General features: G+C 39.0%; 1 protein-coding gene across 7 annotated transcripts in view; it reads right to left on the bottom strand.

Annotated features, from left to right (window-relative positions):
* LOC145987648 (otoferlin-like) overlaps positions 1–22,120 on the bottom strand; it is a 453,910-nt gene that overhangs the window by 113,271 nt on the left and 318,519 nt on the right. For 4 of the 7 annotated variants that reach the window (XM_083122142.1, XM_083122144.1, XM_083122148.1 and 1 more), the window contains exons 6-8: positions 14,998–15,184; positions 5,686–5,748; positions 3,814–3,898 (exon numbers count right to left, since the gene is read on the bottom strand). In XM_083122142.1, the coding sequence (XP_082978268.1) occupies positions 3,814–3,898; positions 5,686–5,748; positions 14,998–15,184 (335 nt within the window). Of the gene's footprint in view, positions 1–1,082; positions 1,168–3,813; positions 3,899–5,685; positions 5,749–14,997; positions 15,185–22,120 lie in introns of all 7 variants that reach the window. The other 3 variants (XM_083122143.1, XM_083122146.1, XM_083122147.1) reach the window with 1 other exon arrangement.

The following is a 22,120-nucleotide window of genomic DNA, read 5'->3' as shown; positions in this document are numbered from 1 at the left end:
TTTATTTAAACGGGTTTCCTATTTGTGTGCTGTATATTTTAATAATCACTTGTTTGTTCATTGACTTATTGCATGGTTTAACGCGTCAAAATACTCTCGGCACTTTTATGGGTTTAGTACAATATTTGTTTGTCTTTAAGTTATCGGTCATTTTCTTCATGAATTTGCATTTCATTTGTTTAAAATTTTAGTTATACTTATATACTAAATTCCTCAGCGTAATTCTTCTCAGAATTATCAACTGTGCCTTCAGTTCACACCTGAATATCTTAACATTACGAAATCATATAAGTTCTTTTAAACATATAGCATATTGCACAGTCAGAAAATAATACAGCCTGTAGTAAGTGTGTAAACAAGGTACTGAACATTCTAGATCACGATCTCAGGTGAAGATGATGTGGTCAGGATCACGCTCCGGTCGCCTTATCCCTACCAGGTACGAATTCTTTAAGAGGAGCCCGAGTGGGCCTGAGAGCTACTTAGACAGTCCGGGTGTCGAAACCAAATACCCGCTTAACAGCCAGACACCCAACTGCATGAGCCTCTAAGGCTCCAGAATGAATTTGGACAATCTGGGTCAAAGAAAAGTTTATAAGCGAATTTATTTAGTGCTGTTATGATTTCTTTTACAGGATGTAATATTTTGTTTGAATAATTGATATTTTATGTCCCGAAAGCGGAACTATTTTAGGTCTATCACGTAATTTGATACTAAAAGCGAAACACTACAACAGAATATCGCTAAAGCAATTACGATTGTATCTACTATCTATGTGATTATCAATACTGACGCTATTCTAATGTCGAGGATCTACACCAAAAGCAACTACTAAAGGGTAAACACACACATACAAAACACACAACAAAACAATCACCACGTTTCTGTTCTAGTAAGAACGTTTGTTCTTGTTTCTTTTCTAGCTACGAGCAATCTTTCTACTGCCTTTAAAATTCTCTTGCGAAAAAAATAAAAGTTCTCGACTTCTACAGAGAACGTGTCACTACAACAAAAAAAGTGATTCGCGCCTCTACAGCCTATCGGGTTTCGCATAACTGAGGATCACGTGATCGAACTGTACCTGGCTGTGCCCAGACTGTGGCGACATCTAGCTTAAAGCTTCCCAACATTTTGTTTGACCTGAGAATGTTTCTGGATTGGAGTACCTGAACAAAACAGGAAACAAAGTGAAAATACAAAGAAATTAAGCGTAAAGGCAAAGAGGCAATTAAAGTGCATTTGTTTATATAAAAAATTCCACAGGCGCAAGATATCTTCAAAGCAAAACATGTTTTTTTTAATATCCAGTGTAATTGTGAGAAGAACAATGGTGCAAGTAGTTGTCAATTTTTCACATTGCAGAGTGTTAAACAGACATATATAAACAGCATTGAGGCCAGGTCTGATAAGGTAAAAAAATAGTACTGTAGCTCTTTTTCCATGTTGTCCTAGAGGTTGGGTTGCCAGACGTACTCTTTTTTACAGGATGTTCTGTTTTGTACAACATTTATGTCCTGTGAGACTTTATATTATTTTAATATAATAGCTACATAATATGATATGTATTGCAATATATAAAATATATCAATGTTGTTTGTTAGTTTATAAAAGCTGCTTTATTTACATTTCCGTGCAGTGTGTGTCTCGTATTGGCAAGGCAGAATTATGGCAACCCTGCCAAATGAGTTAATATTGATTTAGCGTTTATTTCCACTTGTCAAATCTCATTTCCATAAAGTGATGTATTATCTATTGAATTCCTTTGATTGATTTCAGATAGCTGTTCGAACACTGCTCTTGGTAAAGGTACATTTCAATAGAAGAAAGGAACTTTAATCCAGTGATTTCATTGCCTACATATATTTTTTTGTTTTCACAGGCTAACGCAATGTCAAGAATGGAAGACATAATTTCATTCTTTTCATCGCAATGAGCCTGCTTACAATATATATATAACATGCATGACATATGTTAACTTACATGTAGAAATATAACCTTATGAAGGCCACTATACTGTTGAGGATGTGTAGAAGCTAGAAATTCCATTGCTGTCTTAATTCGGTTGACCTTAATTGACAGGTGACACTACTGAACCAATCTGAGATGATGGGGAAATAAAGTTGGGATCAGTTTTTTTGGAACAGACGCTGGCGTCCGTAGGGAACTTTCTTAGAGGAGGGAGGTCAAAATCAACGAGTTATGTCCTTATGTGGGATATGTTAACATTTGGTAGAAAAGATTTTAAGGGAGAAAGAATATAGGTATGAAAGAAAAGATGGAGAATGAGAGAAAGATACCGAAATAAAGAAGTATTGTGACAGAGAGAGAAGTGAAGAGAAATACAGAAGGTAGAGACAGAAATAAGTATAACAAAGCGAGAGGAAACAGGGGGAGAGAGGGAGGCAAAGAGAAAGAAAGGAAGAGGAATAAAGAAACCAAGCGACAGTGAGATGAGAGAGAGAGAGAGAGGGAGGGAGAGAGAAAGAGAGACACACACACACAAATACCGAGAGAGAGAAAAAGAAGAGAGATAGAAGATAGAAACGAGAGAGAGAGAGAGAGAGAAAGACAGAGAGAATAGAATAAATAGAAAGACAAATGATAGAGAGAAATAGAGAAACGAAACAGAGAAAGAGTGTGTTTGATAGAGATAAATAGATAGGTAGAAAGAATACCAGAGTAATGCAGAAAACATTGTAAAATATAATAGTCAAGAAGTGTGAAAGTAAAGAAGAAGAAGGCGATACTAAGACTGAGAAAGGAAGACAAAAATCTAGTTAGAAGATACAAGTAAAGGTAAACAGAAATGGTGCAAGAGATTCAAATACAAAAAGTAAGAGAGCATTATAGCTGGATAATTTTCCTTACCAGGGCGGGATCAAGTTAACCCCCACCCCCAATGAGAGCATCTGTATCCAGAAATTAGCCAAACATGAGATCAGCAACATGTGCAGGTGAGGAAACCTTTCCTGTGACTGATTGTCTCTTGTATGATCCCTTCTCGATTTATCCTACTATAAACCATTCTACACTCGTTAGAGAAATTGTAATTCCTTGTACACAGAAAGAACGAAGTCAATGTAAGAAAACTCACGTGACTCGTGAGTCATCCTATTGGCTAATTACAAAGTTGCTCAGGAACTATTAGAGGGAAGTATATCTATGGACGAGCTGAGATAACAACCAATAAGCAAGTTCATCAGTCTATTGTTTTTGTTTACATTTTCATTCTTTATGTGGATGAAGGGTAGAAGGAAACATGATAGAGCAACTTTTTTTGGGGGGGGGGCATTTTGCTATTCGTAACATGCATTGGACACCATTGTTCGGAATATTCGAGACTTGTATTGTTGTTCTAATCATCGTGGGTTCTTCACCAGTATCAGTAATTTCTCTGTGATGAGAATATGCCAGGAAAAATTCCAAAACGAATTATTAACCTACAAATTGAACAACTGCACCTTTGTCTAAGAATTTTTAAGCCGCAAATTGAACAATTGCGCCTTTCTTATATGCCAGGGAAAAAATTCCAAGCGAGATATTAAACTACAAATTGAACAATTGCGCCCTTGTTATATGCCAGGGGAAGTTCCAAAAAAGAGTTATTAAGCTACAAGTTAAACAATTGCGCCTTTTTATATGACAGGAAAAGTTCCAAGACGAATTATTATGCTACAAATTGAACAATTGCGCCTTTGTTATATGTCAGGTAAAGTTGCAAAATAAAAAATAAAAGATTCAGTAAGCTTATTGAGCAATTCCACCCTTGTTATTGACACAATTACACTGGATTAGAAGTCATATGGAAATACCGGGAGCATCATAGACTGTCTTCAGATCTATCTTGAACGAACCCACGACCGTTCCACTGCGCAAAATTTTTCTAGATTGCAACACCTACAAGAAACAAGATTATGGTATGAGAGAGAGACACACATACATTATGATAAACATAGGTATAATATGGTACAATGTTCACTATATATGAGGTAATATGATTTACTAGTATCTCCATGAACGTCATCAACAAAGTCCGGGAGATTAGCAAAGATAGTGTTTCTAATGGTTCAATCTAAGGCTAGTTTCCTGACGGATAAATGGAGTTTTGTTGTTTATAGACATTTACAAGATTGCCTATCTTACAAATTTTAGCCTCCGTTGTCTATTTTACAAGATATAGCCTGTTTACAATATTAAATACAATAATATACATTTAAGTAAGTGCATATATGCTGATCACATCACCTCCAAAATGGCCGAGTTCGAGAATGTGTGGGGCCCTACCACCACATCCCCCTAAATGTGCCTTTATGGCACGGTGCTATATGCACGGGGAACTTTACCTTACCTTATGTTTACCATGTTAAAGTGAGGTAAGGTTACTCCAAGCTAAGCCCTGCACATTCCAACATGCTGAAGGCACATGGCCACATTCATTCATCATCTAGGCTTTGTGGAGATGATGTGATCAGCACCACACTCCGACATCCTTATATATAGAAGTTGAAATTTGTACCTCCAAGACAAATCGTTCCTGCACCACTGTTAACATCGATAGCATCGCTACAACTTGTAAGCAGCGTCAAGGCACCACAAGAACGTCTATTTTGCATGGGGATACTTGTATTATATGCAATTATTATATACGTATTAATTTCAAAATACAAACTATACATTTATATGAAATGATACAATGTTTACAAAATAGTACATTAACGGTGGCGTGAAAATCTGTTGAAAAAATATAGTCGACATACATATATCTTATTTGAAAATAAAATGTTTGGAAATTATTTGGGCCTTAAAGGGATGAGGAGACAGTTGAGTCGAGAAAGCTACATAATTTAGAAGTACATAATTTGTATTCACGTCCAGATATTATTAGAATGATTAAATCAAGAAGACTTAGGTGGGCAGGCCATGTGGCACGAATGGGAGAGGAAAGAAGAGTTTACAGGATTCTTGTTAGGAAACCTGATGGTAAGAGACCAGTAGGAAAACCAAGACGAAGATGGAGAGATAATGTTGAGATTGACCTAAAGGAAATTGGTAGGGATGGAAAAGAGTATACAGATCTTGCTCAGGAAGACCTGTGTTGCTGTAGCCATGAACCTTCGGGTTCAGAAGGATAGAGTTAGTTAGTTACATAAACCCAGTGAGTACAGCATTTATACAACATGCTACTGCAAACTACAGTTTGTCTCTGTAATTTCCGGAGCAGAAGCAGATCTCGAGTGGACTGGAGTAACGAACGCGTGAGAAGGGAAATGAGTGCATAGAGGGTCAATCGCAGCTGCAGCCACCGCCCGTTTGCACTGCTTTGCTCCGCCCACTCGCTTTCTCCCCTTCTCTGCCGTTATGCGCGCCCTTGCTCCACAGATTCCAGAGACAGAGTGTAGAGGTGAAACATGATTTTTTTTACGCACACACGTTAGAAATACAAAACTTGTACACATAAAAATTCACATTTCGAGATCTTCAGAAAGTCAAGTGAGGCACAAAATAGCGAGAGATGACAGCCGAGCGAAATGTACGTACACCGCGCGTTCTTCTCTTTTCAGTGTAGTCAGCTGTAATACAAATCCACCAGATTTAGCGACTCCTAGTTTGTAGCTTTGTAAAGAAAGCGACAATGAACAGACGCTATCATTCCATCCATCCACAACAAATAAAAGCCAACTTACCGAAAGTGTTATGATCTTGTCAAACAACATCACAGGCGGCATGTGGAAATCGAACACGAAATACTGGAAGAAAAGAAAAAAATAGAGGTTTTTTTACATCATGGACACAAAATATACAAGATATAATCCTATTATGAAACTCAGTGTCAGTTCTCTCAAACAACAAGTTGAAAATTACCAATGTTTAACATGTTATGCAAGGTGGACCATTGAAGTTGAATGAGAAATATCTCACACACAAAGCGTTTTAGGAAGAAGTGTTTCAAATATAATTGACTTTAAGGGAGAAAGCGAATGCCATTATGTGTGTATTTAGTAGTGGGGACGTTTTTAAGGCCATTTGAAGGTCACTCAAATTTTTCAAAGGGTAACCTATTTTTTTGTTCTTATTCCTTGTACACAAATAAACAACTTTTGTAGAAATCATTTTACCTATTGAGTGGTTTAACAGCTATTTGACAAATAAAAAATGATAACAGAAATTCATACTCTTTCATAAGCATCACTCATCTTCGCACAAACACAAATGGACATCACGAGTCTTACAGATGATTATACTGGCTGCGAGTCCGGACGCCAGAGCCTCGTTAGCCTGCTGTACAGGGTAAGAGAGAGGTTACGTTTGAGGGTTCAAGGAAAAGTCACCCCTTCATGTAACAGCGTGACCATAAGAACACTAGTTACTTGAATATATTGATAAAATTGATATCCAAAGCTCAGTTAACTCAAAATATTTTCATATCTTTCTCTTCAGAATCGCTAGTTGTGACTTCGGCAGCTAGAGGGCAGGGACATCAAAAATGGCGTTTACTCCGCAGCAAAGAAGGTGGTGCGTGTTAGAACTTGCCAGAACAAGCAGTGTTGGGAGAGTGCAGCGTGCATTTAAAGGGGATTGTGATGTTGATCCACCAACACACAAATCCATTTTGAAGTGGCATAAAACATTTGTGGAGAAAGGGTGCATTTGTGATCAAAGAAAATAACGTTCTGGCCGACCGTTCTGAGGAAATTATGGAGCTTGTGCGAGAAGCCTTTGTACGCAGCCCGAGGAAATCAACACGTGAAGCTAGCATGCGCCACAAACAACCGTAAGCAAGATTTTACGGAAGCGTTTTCGGTTTCACCCGTACCGGCTGCAATTGGTTCAAATGTTATATCCACAAGACAAGGTAAAGCAACTTTAGTTTTGCGAGACTATCCACACTTTAATGGGGGACGAGGACACCTTTCTGACAAAGATCATTTTCAGTGACGAGGCGACCTTCCACTTGAGTGGAAAAGTGAACAGGCATAATGTTAGTATCTGGGGAAGCGAGCATCCGCATGCCACTCTTGATGTGGAACGTGACTAACCCAAGGTGAATGTTTTCTGTGCAGTGCCAGAGCGTCGAGTGTACGGTCCGTTCTTCTTTGAGGAGCCAACAATCTCAGGCGAAAGCTTCCTAACAATGCTACGTGACTGGTTAATTCCTCAACTTGCTGCAGAGAGAGGTGACTACATTCTACAAGATGGAGCGCCCCCACACTGGCATCAATCCTTACGGAGCTTTCTGAACGACAACCTACCACACCGATGGATAGGACGAGCTGGACCCAAAAATCAATATCTATGCAAGTGGCCCCCACGATCACCGGACATGCCAGTTTGTGACTTTTTTCTTTGGGGGTTCGTGAAGGACCAGGTCTATGTACCTCCACTACCAACAACCCTGAATGATCTTCAGGAACGCATCAGTGAAGCTGTCAACTTCATCACACTGGATACGCTTGAGACTGTGTGGTTGGAGATGAATTACCGTCTCGATGTTTCCCGTGCACATTGAGTGATTGTAATTCCAATGAACACCACCAAAAACTTTATGAGTTTTTGCAACTAAAGGGTGTTTTTTTAAGAGTGATAGAACTTTCGATAGGGATAGCTGTCATTTGTTTTGTTTTGATGACATGTTGTTTTGTCATTTCATATCAGTGAGCATTGGCAAATGATCATGGAAAGACTGACGCCGCAACAACGTTTACAAATTGTGGAAATATATTTCCAAAATCAATATTCTGTTCGCCAAACGTATAGAGCACTTCAGAAATATCGGTGCTGTCAGTGAATTGGCCAGCAAGATCATGTGACTTAACGCCACTGGATTATTTTCTTTGGGGATATGTAAAGTCTCTGGTTTATGCTGATAAACCAGCAACAATTGACGCTTTGGAAGCCAACATAACTCGTGTTATTAAGGACACACGTCCCCAATTACTTTAAAAAGTGGTTCAAAATTGGACTGATCGAATCCGGTTCATCACAGCTAGTCATGGTGGACATATGCCGGAAATTATTTTCAAAAAGTAAATGTCAGAAAGTTATCTTTCAAATGGAAACACAATTGGCTTCAAACTTATTTTTTTATATGTTTTATTTCAATTCAAAGTTCTATCACTCTAAAAAAAACACCCTATAGTATGAACATTTCCGCAGAATATTACGTTTGGTATTAAAGTTATACCCTTTCAAAACCAGGGACTGTTTTTGTGCTCACCCGTACTTCGTGAAAGACCTTTTGAAAAGGTCACAGCTCTTATATCTCAACGTTACTCCACACCGCACATTACACATATACAAGATTTTGAAAAAGAAAAAAAAGTGGCGTTTACGAGGTCTCGTAGCACCTTAACAACCAATAAAAATGATTCTCATGGTGTTCTCTAAGTGCTGTGAAAGTTCGTCAGTGTCATACAGTACGTACGCACCCTGAAAGCCGAGAAGGTGTTATGGCTATTCCTTTATGTGTTCGTCCACTGTACACGTGTTGACTTCCATGTTCTCAGAGAGGTAGCGATATTAAAATTTCCGTTTGTTGCTACGAAGCACCGTACACACATTACACATTAGCGTCAGCACACACCCGTGGCCATCTATAACCCTGCAGGGAATAGGCAAAACGTTTCAACTTTGCCCTCGCACACAATGCATCCACTTCAGATCGATTTTCCGGAGCTGCGTTAGGGCACCCGGGAGACGTTTCAGGTCTTCTGTGGTTCGGCCGTTATTTACTGTGTTCGCGCTGTGACCAGAAAGTTTCTTCTGGGCGGTACACGAGAGTCGCGTCTTTTTCCAATTGATTTCAATGGCGAAAATTGTTAAAATGTAGAATTGGCGCAGTCTCGTCTCGCGAATCACCACGTAGGTCTTGTTCTCGTCTCGAAAAATGTCAGCAGTCAACGAAGATTTTTCTTGAAGGTGGACTGAAGGGTGAACGAATATTTTCAAGTGGCTCTCCTTATGTAGATATGCCTGCTAAGATTATATCTTTTTTCCTCTTCTCTTCTATTTCCCAACCTTTCTAGCTCCCTTTCCATGTTCTCTATCTCAGCTCTCTCTTATCTTTCCTTCCTCTGCTTCTCCTTTTGGTCCTCTGTTTCTCTAACTTTATTTCTTGCGGGTTTTCTTTCTTTGCTGCTCTGTTTAGGTCTTTCTTCTTCTGATTCTTTTTTTCATCCTTTGCTTCTATACCTACTTACTTCCTGCTTCTCTGCCTCTCTTTCCTGCTCTGTTTCATCCTTCCTTCATCTGATTCTCTCTTTCTTTCTTTATCTGTTTATCTTTCTTTCTTCCTGATTTCTGTCTCTCTCTTTTCTACGTTGTTTCTTTCTTGATCTCTCACTCTTTTTCTTCCTGTCTTGTTTCTTTCCTTCCTCTGCTTCTCTCTTTCTTCTTCTTCTTATGTTACTCTCCCTTCTTTTCTTTCTTCCTCTGTGTCTGTCTTTCTTATCTGTTTCTATCTTTCTTTTCTTCTATTTTTCTATCCCTTTATGCTCATGTCTCTGTCTTTGCTGCTCTTCTCTCTACTTCCTGATCTGTTTCTATCTCTTTTTCTACGTCTTTTTTCTTCTTCTGTCTCTCTATCTTTTCTTTCCCTGTACTTTCATTTTCTGCATCTGTTCCTCTTTCTTTCCTTTTACCTCTTCTTTCATGTTCTTCATCTCTTTTCTTTCTGTTTCTCACTCTTTCATTTCTCCCTATTTCTCTCGTCTTTACTCTGTTTTTATTTTTTCTTCCCTTAATTCTTGCTCCTCTGCAAATAATTCTGAAAATTTCTCATATGTGCTATATGCATGGGCAGGAAGGCAGACTGAGCCCACATTCGCCTACCGCTGGCTACGCCACTGGTTGCCCATACTCAATTACAATGTAATTCTAAGGTGAAATGCATTTTACTTCAAAATTACCTTATAACAAGGCAATTACAGGGAGCCTCTCCATATCAGCATAAGCTTCAGAGTAAAACGTTTTGGATTACTACAATTTTCGTATAAATATTGGGGGATGCTTTTGCGTGTCCTGCCACTTATAAACAAATCCTACCTAAAACCATTTAAATCATAAATAAAAACCCAAGGATGGGAAGAGGAAAAAAGAACAAGCACTGAAATGCTTTCAACGCCTCTGTTTTTCTGAAATTAGCAACCATTTTTCATTATAAACAGGCGCCTGCCTGCTAAACACATTAATTCCAAAAATTTTGCGAAACGGTTTTTCGTGTTGCGCTTTCCCCTCTGGCATCTTCAAAACCGCTTGGTCCTGTTCAAAGCAGAAGCACAATAATTACAAGGGCACAGAAACATGCAACGGGGTGAATTCTTTTGGTGTGAAAATACCGCGAACCACAGCGCTTTCCGTTCAAGTGACATCACCAGCTGTTGTAGTGGTTACGACAACTGTTTGGATGCTAAACAATATTATGCAATGCCTGGCAATCTTGACACTTTCCAGAATTCATTGGGATCTCGCTTATCGTACAACGCGAGAACAATTTTGCGTTCTGACGTCACGGTAGAATGTTTTCATTGTTAGGGTAAATGGCTTCGTTGTTAGGTTTAGTTGACTCCGCATCTGACGTCAGAACACGAAGTTTTTTTTAAAGTTTTTTTTAATAAATGTATATTTGGTTGTATCTTTTCAGCTAGGAACCAGTTACATTTGTTTTACATTTCATAATTTTACAATTTCATAATTTTATAATACAATATTTTCTCTCACAATATAGTTGGTAAGTACATATATTATTTTCTTAGTTGGGTTCCTCGAAAGTATTGATAAGGCGTATGCGCCATTATATCCTGCTTCTTTTAGATCTCTTAAGAAATAATCACGTGTAGTTACATTAAGACGACATTCAAATATAATATTATCAGGTGTTCCTTCAGTTGCACCACACTGGGGATTGAACAATCTTCCTAGTGTACAAGTCTTTAGGAGCTAGGGTGTAATTCAGCCGACATCTAAGAAGGATTATTAAAGAGTTTCTTGAAAGGTTAATGTCTTGATACGAAGTTTCTTTAGGTATAAGTGGTAGAATTGAATAATATTTTTTCCCATTAGTCTTCCCTGTAATTGTTTCTGTCAACTTTTCAACAATTCTGTTTTAGCATGCGACTCTAGCGCTTTTGCAGAAAATTTGATCCGAAGCGATCGGTGACTTGATTCTTCAGCTGCGTACTTGGCTAATGCGTCTGCTATGTGGTATCCTTCTATGGATGTATACCCAGGAGTCCAGACAAAAGAAATACTGTAACCTGAGTTGGTTAGTTTGTGATACAAAATTTTTATGTTAACAATGTACCAGTCTACATAGTAATCAGCTGTTATCGACCCCAGGGAGTGTAACACGAAGTTGTTCCCGCGTTGTGCGATAAAGGAGACCCAATTTATAGTATGACAAGGCGTTTACGTTCAGGTAGGTCTATCGCCAATTTATTACTTTGTGACGTAGTGTGGAGGATATAATTTTTACGTTGACTAATAACGTACATTTTTAGGGCTTCTTTTTAATGATATTCTGTCTTGCGATAATTGGAATAAAAATACATGGATATTTATTGTATTAGGAGTTTAATATACAGTTCTAATATGTTGACTATGGTTTATTTCTAGTACAGTCGCTTCTTTGACTGAGTGAACTTTGTGTTGAACTTATCATCTGTTTCAAAACGTTTCAAGTTCGACTCCATGACTGGACGTGTGTGTTCCTTTGAATTTGTCACATGTTCAACTTAATCATCATCTCAAATTAATTAATATAGTAGACAGTAGCGGGGAGTAGGGGGCAGTTGCCCCCCTTCTTTTTGGCCCCGCGCTATGAACTTTAATGAAGCCTTGTCTACCGAGAAAAAGTGAACTGTACATGACCCCCTCCCTTACAATCACCTTTACAGATAGTAGAATATCGACGAAAACAAACATAGTTTTTTACTTCTCTAAACATGAAGGGACATTCTGTATTTAAATTTATAACCTAACTTACTCATGTGGAAAATTCAAGAGCTCAATTAATCTAGAAATGCGAGGGTGCAGTGTAAAAGTTACACTCAGTCGTAATTTTTCATTTAGAAAAGCCTTTCCGGAAAATCTAATGAGGACAAATTGTAAACAGTCTGAAAAGCGAAGTTCTCATGATTCTAATTTTGTTAATTGAAGTCGCTACGGACCAAGTTATGAAATATGCCAGACTCGGTACAATCAAAAGAGGTGAAATTAGAAGAAAGAAAATAAAATAAATTGAAACCATTGAAGAAACATAAATAAATTTGGGAAAGAATTTAGATTTTATGAAAGTATTTTACTATCACGTTCAATTTTATTCTTTTTCCATTATGTTGTTTTAGGCCTGTGTCACTTATTTGATTTATTAATAATGAGAATTGGTATAACAAGCAAGAAATTAAGCGTGTTCCATGAATACGAAATCAGGACAAAAAACATGAATTAGGAAATTTGTTGGTGATCTGTGTTTCATTTTAATGAATTGCCATACATATAAAACTCTCATGTCTATTATTTACTCCCTCTGTCCCATAATTATTGTCCGGTACACCTTTGTTTGTTGTCTCATAATAATTGCCCGATATTCCAACTGTGACATTGGTGTATACAGAAGAACAACATGAAACACGGGAATGAGTCATACAACTTTACTACTCAAGGATCAGTACAAATTGAGCTTTCCATCTGCCTCTTCGTCTGTCATTCCTGTACTACCATTTTGGCATACCGGACAATAATTATGGGACAGAGGGAGTACTTTATTTGAAAAGTATAAGAAACTGAAGTGCACAATGTTAAGGGCATTTCTCAAATTCTGAAAACATTGATCTGAACATGTTTCTTTTTTAATTTTAGAAGTTTTGTTTATTGTATGTGAAAACAAAAAAAATCTGGAATTTTTTTCCAATAAATTATGAACGTTATTAACTTTCTTTCAAATTAAATAATCAAATTCGTGGTCCAGTTCTATGCCATTTCGCTTGTAAGCTGACATTTCGCATTAATTTCGGAGTAAAATTCACATTAGTTCCATTTTATCACAACGCAATAACGTGCATTGTGAATGTACTTTAGTGCAGAATCTGGTTCAACTTGACCTTTGGCAAGAGCAGACAACGTCACTGCATTCAACCATGAACAGTAGGTGAAAAGAGCAATAATTAATGATCCTACCATCCATAAATCAAAGATACGTCAGAGTTCGTCCCTCCTCCCACCGACTCATCATTACTCTTGCCTGCCAGACAAGAAGCAAGGACCATGCAGCCTCCTGCCCTGGTTTCCCCCAGATGTTCCTCCGAAGTCCACGGAACCGTGATATATAACTTCACCGGCGAAGAAATTGCTCTCTAGCCACGAAGAAGGATCCGTTGTTTCTGACAGAATTAGGTTTCGGGACATCCCCTGGGGATCTAGGCCAGACAGCTGGGATAAACCAGGAGACAGAATGAACCGAAACGAATTTCGAGATTGTCCCGGTATAAATGTCACCCTTGAATTGTTCTTTCGTGTCCATTACCATGATATCATATTGTAAAAAGATGCCCGAGTTCGAATTGTGCTGCGAAGCGGATATAAGGTAATCTTACACCCATGCGAACATTTGTATGTTTCTCTTCAGGCCTGTGTAAGCTTACGGTCAAGATTATCTCGAGAACCGGTCGACAAAAAGATTTTAAATTTTACGTGAGCACTGAGAAAGGATGTTTCTAGAGAACCATTGTTTGATATTTTCATTTATTGCACCAACGTTCTGAAAATTAATTAATTAATTTTGCACTTGAAATATCGTATTTTTTTTACTTTCCTTGACAGGGCAACCCTGCTCACCACAAGACCTCGCGATCGAATAATAAGTTGCTAGTGAGAGGTTTGGATCACAGCGAATGGTTTCGTCCCAGCACACAATATAGGTTTAGAAAGCTACATGACTTTTGAACTTCTAATGGGGTAGCTTTGAAATTATGAACTGGAACTTCTTTCTCTGGCTTGCTCCCTCTATCTGTTTTTCTTTCCTTCAGTCTATCAGCTCATTTCTCACTCTTTTCCTTTAATTTTACCTTTCTTTCTTTCCTTGCTTCTACATAACTTTTCTATCTTTATTTCTCTTACTTAGTCTGTTGTCTTAATTCTTCTCTCTCTCGCTCTTTCTTCATGGTTTTTCTCTGTCTCCTTTCGCAGGTTCTCTCTTTTACTTTTCCCCTCTCTATGTGTATGATTCTTTCTCTCCTGTTTCTATGTCACTTTTATCTTTATTAACTCTTATTTAGTCTCTTTTCTCATTTCTTTTCTCTTGCTATTTCTCCATCGGTTTCCCTATCTCTTCTTTACCAATTTACCTCTCTCTTTTCATCTCACTATGTGTATGATTCTTTCTCTCCTATGTCTCCCTATGTCACTTTTATCTTTATTAACTCTTATTTAGTCTCTTTTCTCATTTCTTCCCTCTCGCTCTTTCTCCATCGGTTTCTCTATCTCTTCTTTACCAATTTACCTCTCTCTTTTCATCTCACTATGTGTATGATTCTTTCTCTCCTATGTCTCTCTATGTCACTTTTATCTTTATTAACTCTTTTTTAGTCTCTTTTCTCATTTCTTCTCTCTCGCTCTTTCTCCATCGGTTTCCCTATCTCTTCTTTTCCAATTTACCTCTCTCTTTTCATCTCACTATGTGTATGATTCTTTCTCTCCTATGTCTCTCTATGTCACTTTTATCTTTATTAACTCTTTTTTAGTCTCTTTTCTCATTTCTTCTCTCTTGCTATTTCTCCATCGGTTTCCCTATCTCTTCTTTTCCAATTCATCTCACTATGTATGTGATTCTAGCTCTACTACTCACAGTCCATTCTGCTGGGCACAAGGGCGGATAATACTCCCACCTCGCTCACCTCTACGAATGTGTTGCTATGGGAAAACAAATCAGATCGTGCCAGTTCACAGGGATACAAACACCCTATCTACATTCTTAAGGAATTAAAAGTAATGATTGTGCCTACCTCGTTGTAGTAGGGGCAGTTGGTGCTCTCCTTGACGCTGGTGTACTTCCTCTGGTCGCCCACCTGGACGCACACCACGGGGTCCATGTTGAGCCCCGCCAGCTGCCTCGCCTCGATGATCGTCACGCACAGTTGGAAGTCCTGGGCCTTCAGCGCCGACGGGGTCATCGAAGCCAAGGGCTTCAACCTGGAAATTACACCAATACTTTAATATTAGTTTTACAATGCTAAAAGCAGCTGACCAAGTTTTTACCTCCACTCTGTACGGATAATATCTGGAGCAAGACTCTGCGCAAGTGGATTCCCACTAGCTTTCTCCCCTTTTCTACCATTATGCGCAGTTTCAAACCATCCGTTTGCAGCATACTGCTTTGCTCTACTCGCTTTCTCCCCTCCTGTACCGTTATCTGCAGCATTGCTCCGGGACAGTGTGTGGCACGCCGTGGTCAATGTATTCAACGGCTGATGCACGCGTGCAGGTCGATCAGTGTGGTAGCAGGTGGTGACAAATGCCAGTGTTTGGAATTAACTAGAGTAACAATCTTTCAGATCATTGAAAATATTAAAGTACAAGTAACGCCAACTCCCAGACATTTACCCATCACTTTTCCAAACAGGAAATATATAGAAACATCTGAAGAATGCCTTGTCAGACATTGCCGAGCTTCCTTGATGGCCATCCCATCGAAGCAAACAGATGTAATCAAGGAAGAGGCTACAGGCAACTGATTCGGCATTCTCAGTAAATTCGATCGGAATAAATGTCTGGGAGGACGGGGGTGAGAAGTCAGTTACGAGGATTGCAGAGAGAGAGAGAGGCAGAAGCACAATTCGAGGAAGAGTGTGTTGGGGCGAGTCAGACTCTGTTGTACAGTCACGACCATAACCATTCTTCTCATAACTTCAGCTACTAGACAGAGACAGGTAGGTATACCTTTTCATTAGCCATGCTGATCCAATCTTTAGGGGTTTCAAACTCAAGTGTTGTGTTTTGCCATTCATACGTGTGTAATTAGTACCTCTCGCACCTTACCATCAAGCTTACCATGAATAGCGAGTTGCTCCATAATCAAGGGTGAATGATTAGTGAGCTACACCAACCCAGTTCGATCCAACATTCCGAAGGGTATGTCACGCTAGTTACTTGTTACTTGCACTGGCATACGCAGAGGGGGCTGATGGGGCTACAGCCCCTCCCGAAAATTTGAGAAAATCAAGATTTTGAAATGAAAGCCGTTAAAAACTCGGAAAAAACAGTGTTCACTGAAACCCAGCCTTAAAATTACTCCGATTACAATTTATTGTATTTGTAATTTATTGAACAACATTTTAGACAAACGTTAAAAATGGTAATAATATTTTACACGAGTTAATACCGTAGTTTATTCCCCCTCAGAAAGCAGCTATGTAATATCCACTTTTACAATTACACCCTCTCCGAGAAAAATATCCTGCGTACGGCAGTGATTACTTGAAATGCAGTTACAAGTAAGTCATTTTTTTATGGATTCTAACGTAACTAGCTACTTTTAAAAGTAAGTTATCAACAGAAACTTTTACAGTTACTTTACGACACTTAAATTGTTGACTTTAAAATTTGTATCGTGGGGGGAAAAGGCTAATTTCGAGAAATTAAAGCAATGCCAGGCGCTGGTTTAGTGACATATTCGATATCTCGATCGATCTAATCGTCTGTCAGTCAATAGGACAAAACTAACAGCAATGAACGTTGTAGGGATTTATCCGTAACAAATAAAAGTAGAAATATATTTTGTGGGCTAAGTAATTTCATAGAACATTTGTTATGCCGATTTGTCTGTTTGTGCCTAATATCAGCTTTAGTCTTTTCCCTCGAAATATACTTTTCATTTCAGTGGGCTATTTGCAGGGACGGCCCAAGATAAAATTTTCACTCAGGCAAGGCGGATATTTCCACCCTTCCATCACTGATTCTCCACCCTGGCCTCCTTACTTTCCACACCCGATAAAAACCTTGCCATGTTACACATTTATGGTTTTAAGTAAGAAAAATAATATACTTTAAGTGTTACTGTTAACGAATACTTTATTGTAGGTATGTAGTATTTATTTAACCTCTACGTAATCATATCAAAATAACAGTTATCTCTTAACCTACGTTATACGTCTTTTTTATTGATTTGCTTTATTTTTACTTCGCTTTTTCTGCCACTTTTGGCTAATTTGCGAAGATGGGGATGAGTGATGACATGATGAAATTGATGAATTGACACTCACGAACATCGATGCCCAGGCCGGGATTCGAACCCGGGACCCCTGGCGTCGTAGCGCGATGTGCTAACCACTTCGTCACGGCGGCCGGCTGCAATATACGTATCTATTATGTTATGCAGCAGTAACTTCAATTACTTCCTGTCTGCACAAATCTATTTTTAAAACAAATAGCCATTCTTATGTAATTAAAGCCTCCCCGATGGCGCAGTGATAGCTTCGTCGCCTTGTAATCAACGGGTCCCGGGTTCGATACCCCGTAGAGGCACATATTGGTTCGGATCCCGATTTAAACTGTAGGTCTAGTCCCGATTAGCCTTATTATGCATAAAGTGGACTTAAAACACCAAATCAATTAATCATTATGTAATTAAAATTAGGTTTTGGCACTAATCAAGGAGTACAGTCTTAGAAAAAAATACCTGGGCCACGGGACGTAGAATTTCGTAACGTCTTAAAGCTTGTTGTTTATGCAACCCAAATAACAAAATATTCGCTTAAGTTTGCCTGGTGATTCCGAGTTCTCGGGAAGGCTTGAGCTTTGATAGCATGAGTCACATGACTCGTGCCCCAACCACAACAAACAGCTGGGTGCTACGATGCCTCCAGAAGAAAATTTCAGGAACTGGTTTCTTGACAAGAGCTACTCGTAAGGAAATACTATTCTTTCAAGTGATATTAGAGTCATTGTCAAGAAGGTTCGCTTAAATGATGGTTCTCATCACAGACCACATGCCACACGTTAATTGTTTAAGTCCAGTTCATGCACTGGACCTACAGATTAAAATGGGATCCGAACCAAATGCGTCTCTATTTGGTATTGAATTCGGAAGCCTTTCATTACATGGCGAAAACGTTACCACTACGACATCAGAGAGGCAATGGAACCCCTTGAGAAAGAGATAAGCGAAAATTGCTACGTGACAAACCATATTTGCCCGTAAATTTTAAAAATAAGACAATATTTTGTACTGACAGTTTCGAACCGTGGGAGTCCCGGGTTCGATACCCGGTGGAGGCACAAGTGGTTCGGATCCCACTTTAAACTGTAGGTCCAGTCCCGATTAGCCTTACTGCGCATAAAGTGGACTTAAAACACCAAATCAAACCAAACCAAATCGAACCGTGGGAGAGGCATATATTTTTTTGTACCATCGTCCATTTCACGAGTTTATAATTCTTCCTCACCGACTCGAGTAACGCGAGTGGTAGAAGAAAAGCGAAGTAAAATAACTGAAACAGAAATAAAAGGAAAAAGCGAAATAAATTTTATTCATAATATTCTGCAGTCACTTGAGTTGTATTCACGGGATGCTATCTTTAAAGAAAGCCGTGGTCTCTTCCTTGTCTTTTTCGCTTTCTTTGTGCTCTTGCTTCCCCCGTCACGATTGGTCTAAAACTAATTAATGCGACGTTAATTAAACAATCCAAACAACGAAACAATGCACAATCAACTGCACAAAACAACATTCCAAATGTTTTCGAATCGGAAAACAATTGAGATGCTGTAAAATGACTTAAGATGCAGTAATAAAGTGGGAATTCGGTACCGTATAGAATTAAATCGGTAGAGATGTTCGATTTGATTGGATGTTTGTTATTTAGATTTGCTATTCTTTCACTTTTGGCAAATAGCGACGATGAAGATGAGTGATGCTATGATGAAATTGATGAAGGGACACTCACCAAGGACACCCACGGCCAAGTCGAGATTCTAACCAGGGACCCATGGCATCGTATCGCGCTGTGCTAACCACTCCTCCATGGAGTGGACATTATACCATATTTTGTGTGCTCAATTGGGATCGATCAATGGAATGAATATGAATATTATATGATTAATAAATTCATATCATAATACCACATCATATTATTCGGCACGAAGTAACATCAGAGACATTCAATCTTGCATTTTTGCCTTTCAACTAATTCTTTGAATTCAGGTTAATCACAACAATAAGATAAATTATGAAGCAAATGATAGTGAATGTGGGATATTATTACGAATTACCTGACAGAAACAACATTAAGCAGGCTCGGTGGTCAAGCTCATTAAGTGATTGACATTCGATATCGTCGCCAAAGTTCCCGGGTTTGAGTACCGTCCTTGTCGGGGGTGTTTGACTATTTCGTCATCTTTTCATGTAATGGTCACTCGTCCTTATCGTCGCGATCATCGAACAGGGAATAAAAATTATAAAAATAAATACGATGGAAGAGTACTTATTTCATCTCTCACGAAATCTCCTACAAAACCGGAATATATAAAATACATGTATATTCATTCACATACATTTTCGATTTCTATATTTAACTAATCGAGACCGAGAACGGGAGAGCAATTTTCAATTCGACAAACCGAGAGACGGAGACACTGTCAAGTCTCGTTTCTCCTTGGCACCTCCGTAATCGAGTTGTTCTGTTTGTCATTGGCTTTGTATTGGCAATTATTGTCATTATTATTCCCCTGCAGGTAAACCATAACGATGAATTATGATGAAATGAAGCAGATAAAAGGGCAAGAACAAGAAAGTCATGCCTGTTCGGGACTCCAACCCAGAACCTTATGTAACGAGATTTGAAATTCTGGAGAAGGCGTCCGTGTTTCGCTTGGTTTTCTCTTTCCTCACTTCTCTTATATTATCATACATGTATAATAAAAATGGATCTGATACGATATGTTGCGATTCATAATTGTGCTGCTTAGATGCTACAGATGTGAACTCCAACCTGCAATATATTATTCCCTTTTGTTTCGTATCTGGTTGAACATGAAATTTTCTTACACTGTGACAATTTCTTTCTTAGTTTTGGTTTGGTGCACAGATATGCTAATCTGGACTCGACCTTCAGTTTAAAGTGGGATACTAACCACTATGTGCATCCACCGTGTATCAAACCCGGGATCCACTGATTACAAGGCGACGACGTTATCACTACACCATCGAGGAGGCCCCATGACAAAATGTTATTCACTCGATCTCTACCATAATTTATTTCAGCATTTACATTTTCGTTTTCTTCTTCTTTTTTTCTTTTGTTAACTACTCTTATACAACTCTTTTTGCGTCTTCGAATTTCTTCTTGTTTCAGGAAAAAATAATACATACAGGCTGTATAAAAATCCCCCGTTCAAATAGATAAAACGTTCACTCTCGAGAACTAATTTACATGTTTATCACTAACGTAACTATTAGGAAGGAAACTATTGAAATGTTAACTGATATAACTGCAGATGAAACAATACTTACAGCCACTGACGAAATATCTATTCTTGTGTAGCCTCACAGACAACAAGTATATGGTGAGTCATTCACTCTTGCTGACTACGGGCGAAGGTCACTGAACTAAAGGGTGGTGGCAAGCAAGCAGGCTTCTGCTCTACCAAAGACGAGGTCACGTGTTCCAGTTATCAATGGCGTACGAAATAAGGAGGAACACAGCTATCTGACGTATGTTTTGGTCCCGTCATTGCACGTAGAACACTTTATCATCGTGGCCTTGAAGTTCCCTCAGGGCACTCCTACGTAAAGGCTTCTCAGCTAGAAGGATATCTTCCCCATTGAGTGGAGGAAAAGTGGGTGCGTATAGAGGTCATTCAACTTTCGTATTCTTTTTCATTTCAGAACCCGTGCTGTATCGTCGACTTAATCCAATCTATCCGATGTAGGTTTTAGGTTCTGTTTCTGTTCGGTTATTTCACGTTGTCTTCCTGCCTATGTTATTCGCGACGAAGGTTCTGGATTCGATAATCTGGACAATAACGGGATTGTGTTGGTTGGTTGATTGGTGTCTTAAGTCCACTTTATGTCCTGTTAGGCTAATCGTGAATGGACCTACAGTTTAAAGGGGGATCCGAATCACTATGTTCCTCCACCGAGTATCGAACCCGGGATCCCTTAATTACAAGGCGCCCACGATCCCACTGCGCCATCGGGGATTGTGTTCGAAACGAATGAATCAAATTTGAGTGATATGATATGCAACCATTGGAAGACTATTGAAAGAAAAGCTATGGGAACCTGCCAGTTTTTCTACTGCAGACAGGAAACCATAAACATGGAAGAGAAGCTTATATTCTATGAAATCTGACGCTATGTGCTCGAATACTGGCTAAATATAATCCATAGAGGCATAGCAACGTTAAACAACCTATTATATGATACATATAGGTTTAAAAAGGTCGAAATACAAAGATTGTGTGCGCCTCACTGATGGCGTAGTGGAAGGCCTTGTAATCAAGGGGTCTGTGGTACGATACCAGGTGATCGGACATAGTGGTTCGGATCACACTTTAAACTGTATGCACTTCAGATTAGTCTATCTGTGCCGGTGACTCAGTCGGTAACGCGTCTGACTACCATGCTATAGGCCCCGGGTTCGATTCCCGGCCGGTTCAAGCCCGGGAACTTTTCTAACGTTGGAAGCGGCCCCAGCGCCCACCCAGCGTCGAATGACATGGGTACCTGGGGGAAACCCTGGTGGTAAAGGCGGTCAGGGGCGTGATGCTGATCACATCACCCCCACTCACGAACGAATCAAGAAAGTGTAGGGCGTTACCCCCACACCCCCTATACGCGTTCATGGCGTAGCGCCAAGCACAGGTGAGAATTTTACCTTTTTTTTTTTTTTTTTGCATAAAGTGGACTTACAACAAAATTTAAACTTGCGATAAAGATTATGATAAGGTATTAAAGAATTGGGTCTAACACATTTTTTTATTGTTTACCAATGACATTGTTAACTAATATTCTTAATTTCAGTTTCAAGATGAAATCGGCTACGAAATAAAAGGAGTGGGTTCATATTTCTGTTACGAAATTCCACTTTTGTAGTAGACCTGTGCCACACTAAGTTGTGACAATAAACAAAT

This window comes from Lepisma saccharinum, chromosome 5, assembly GCF_977018435.1.
Source record: "Lepisma saccharinum chromosome 5, izLepSacc3.1, whole genome shotgun sequence".
Taxonomy (NCBI): Eukaryota; Metazoa; Arthropoda; class Insecta; order Zygentoma; family Lepismatidae; genus Lepisma; species Lepisma saccharinum.
The sequence above is the reverse complement of the archived record's forward strand: the minus strand, read 5'-3'. Positions and strand labels throughout refer to the sequence as shown.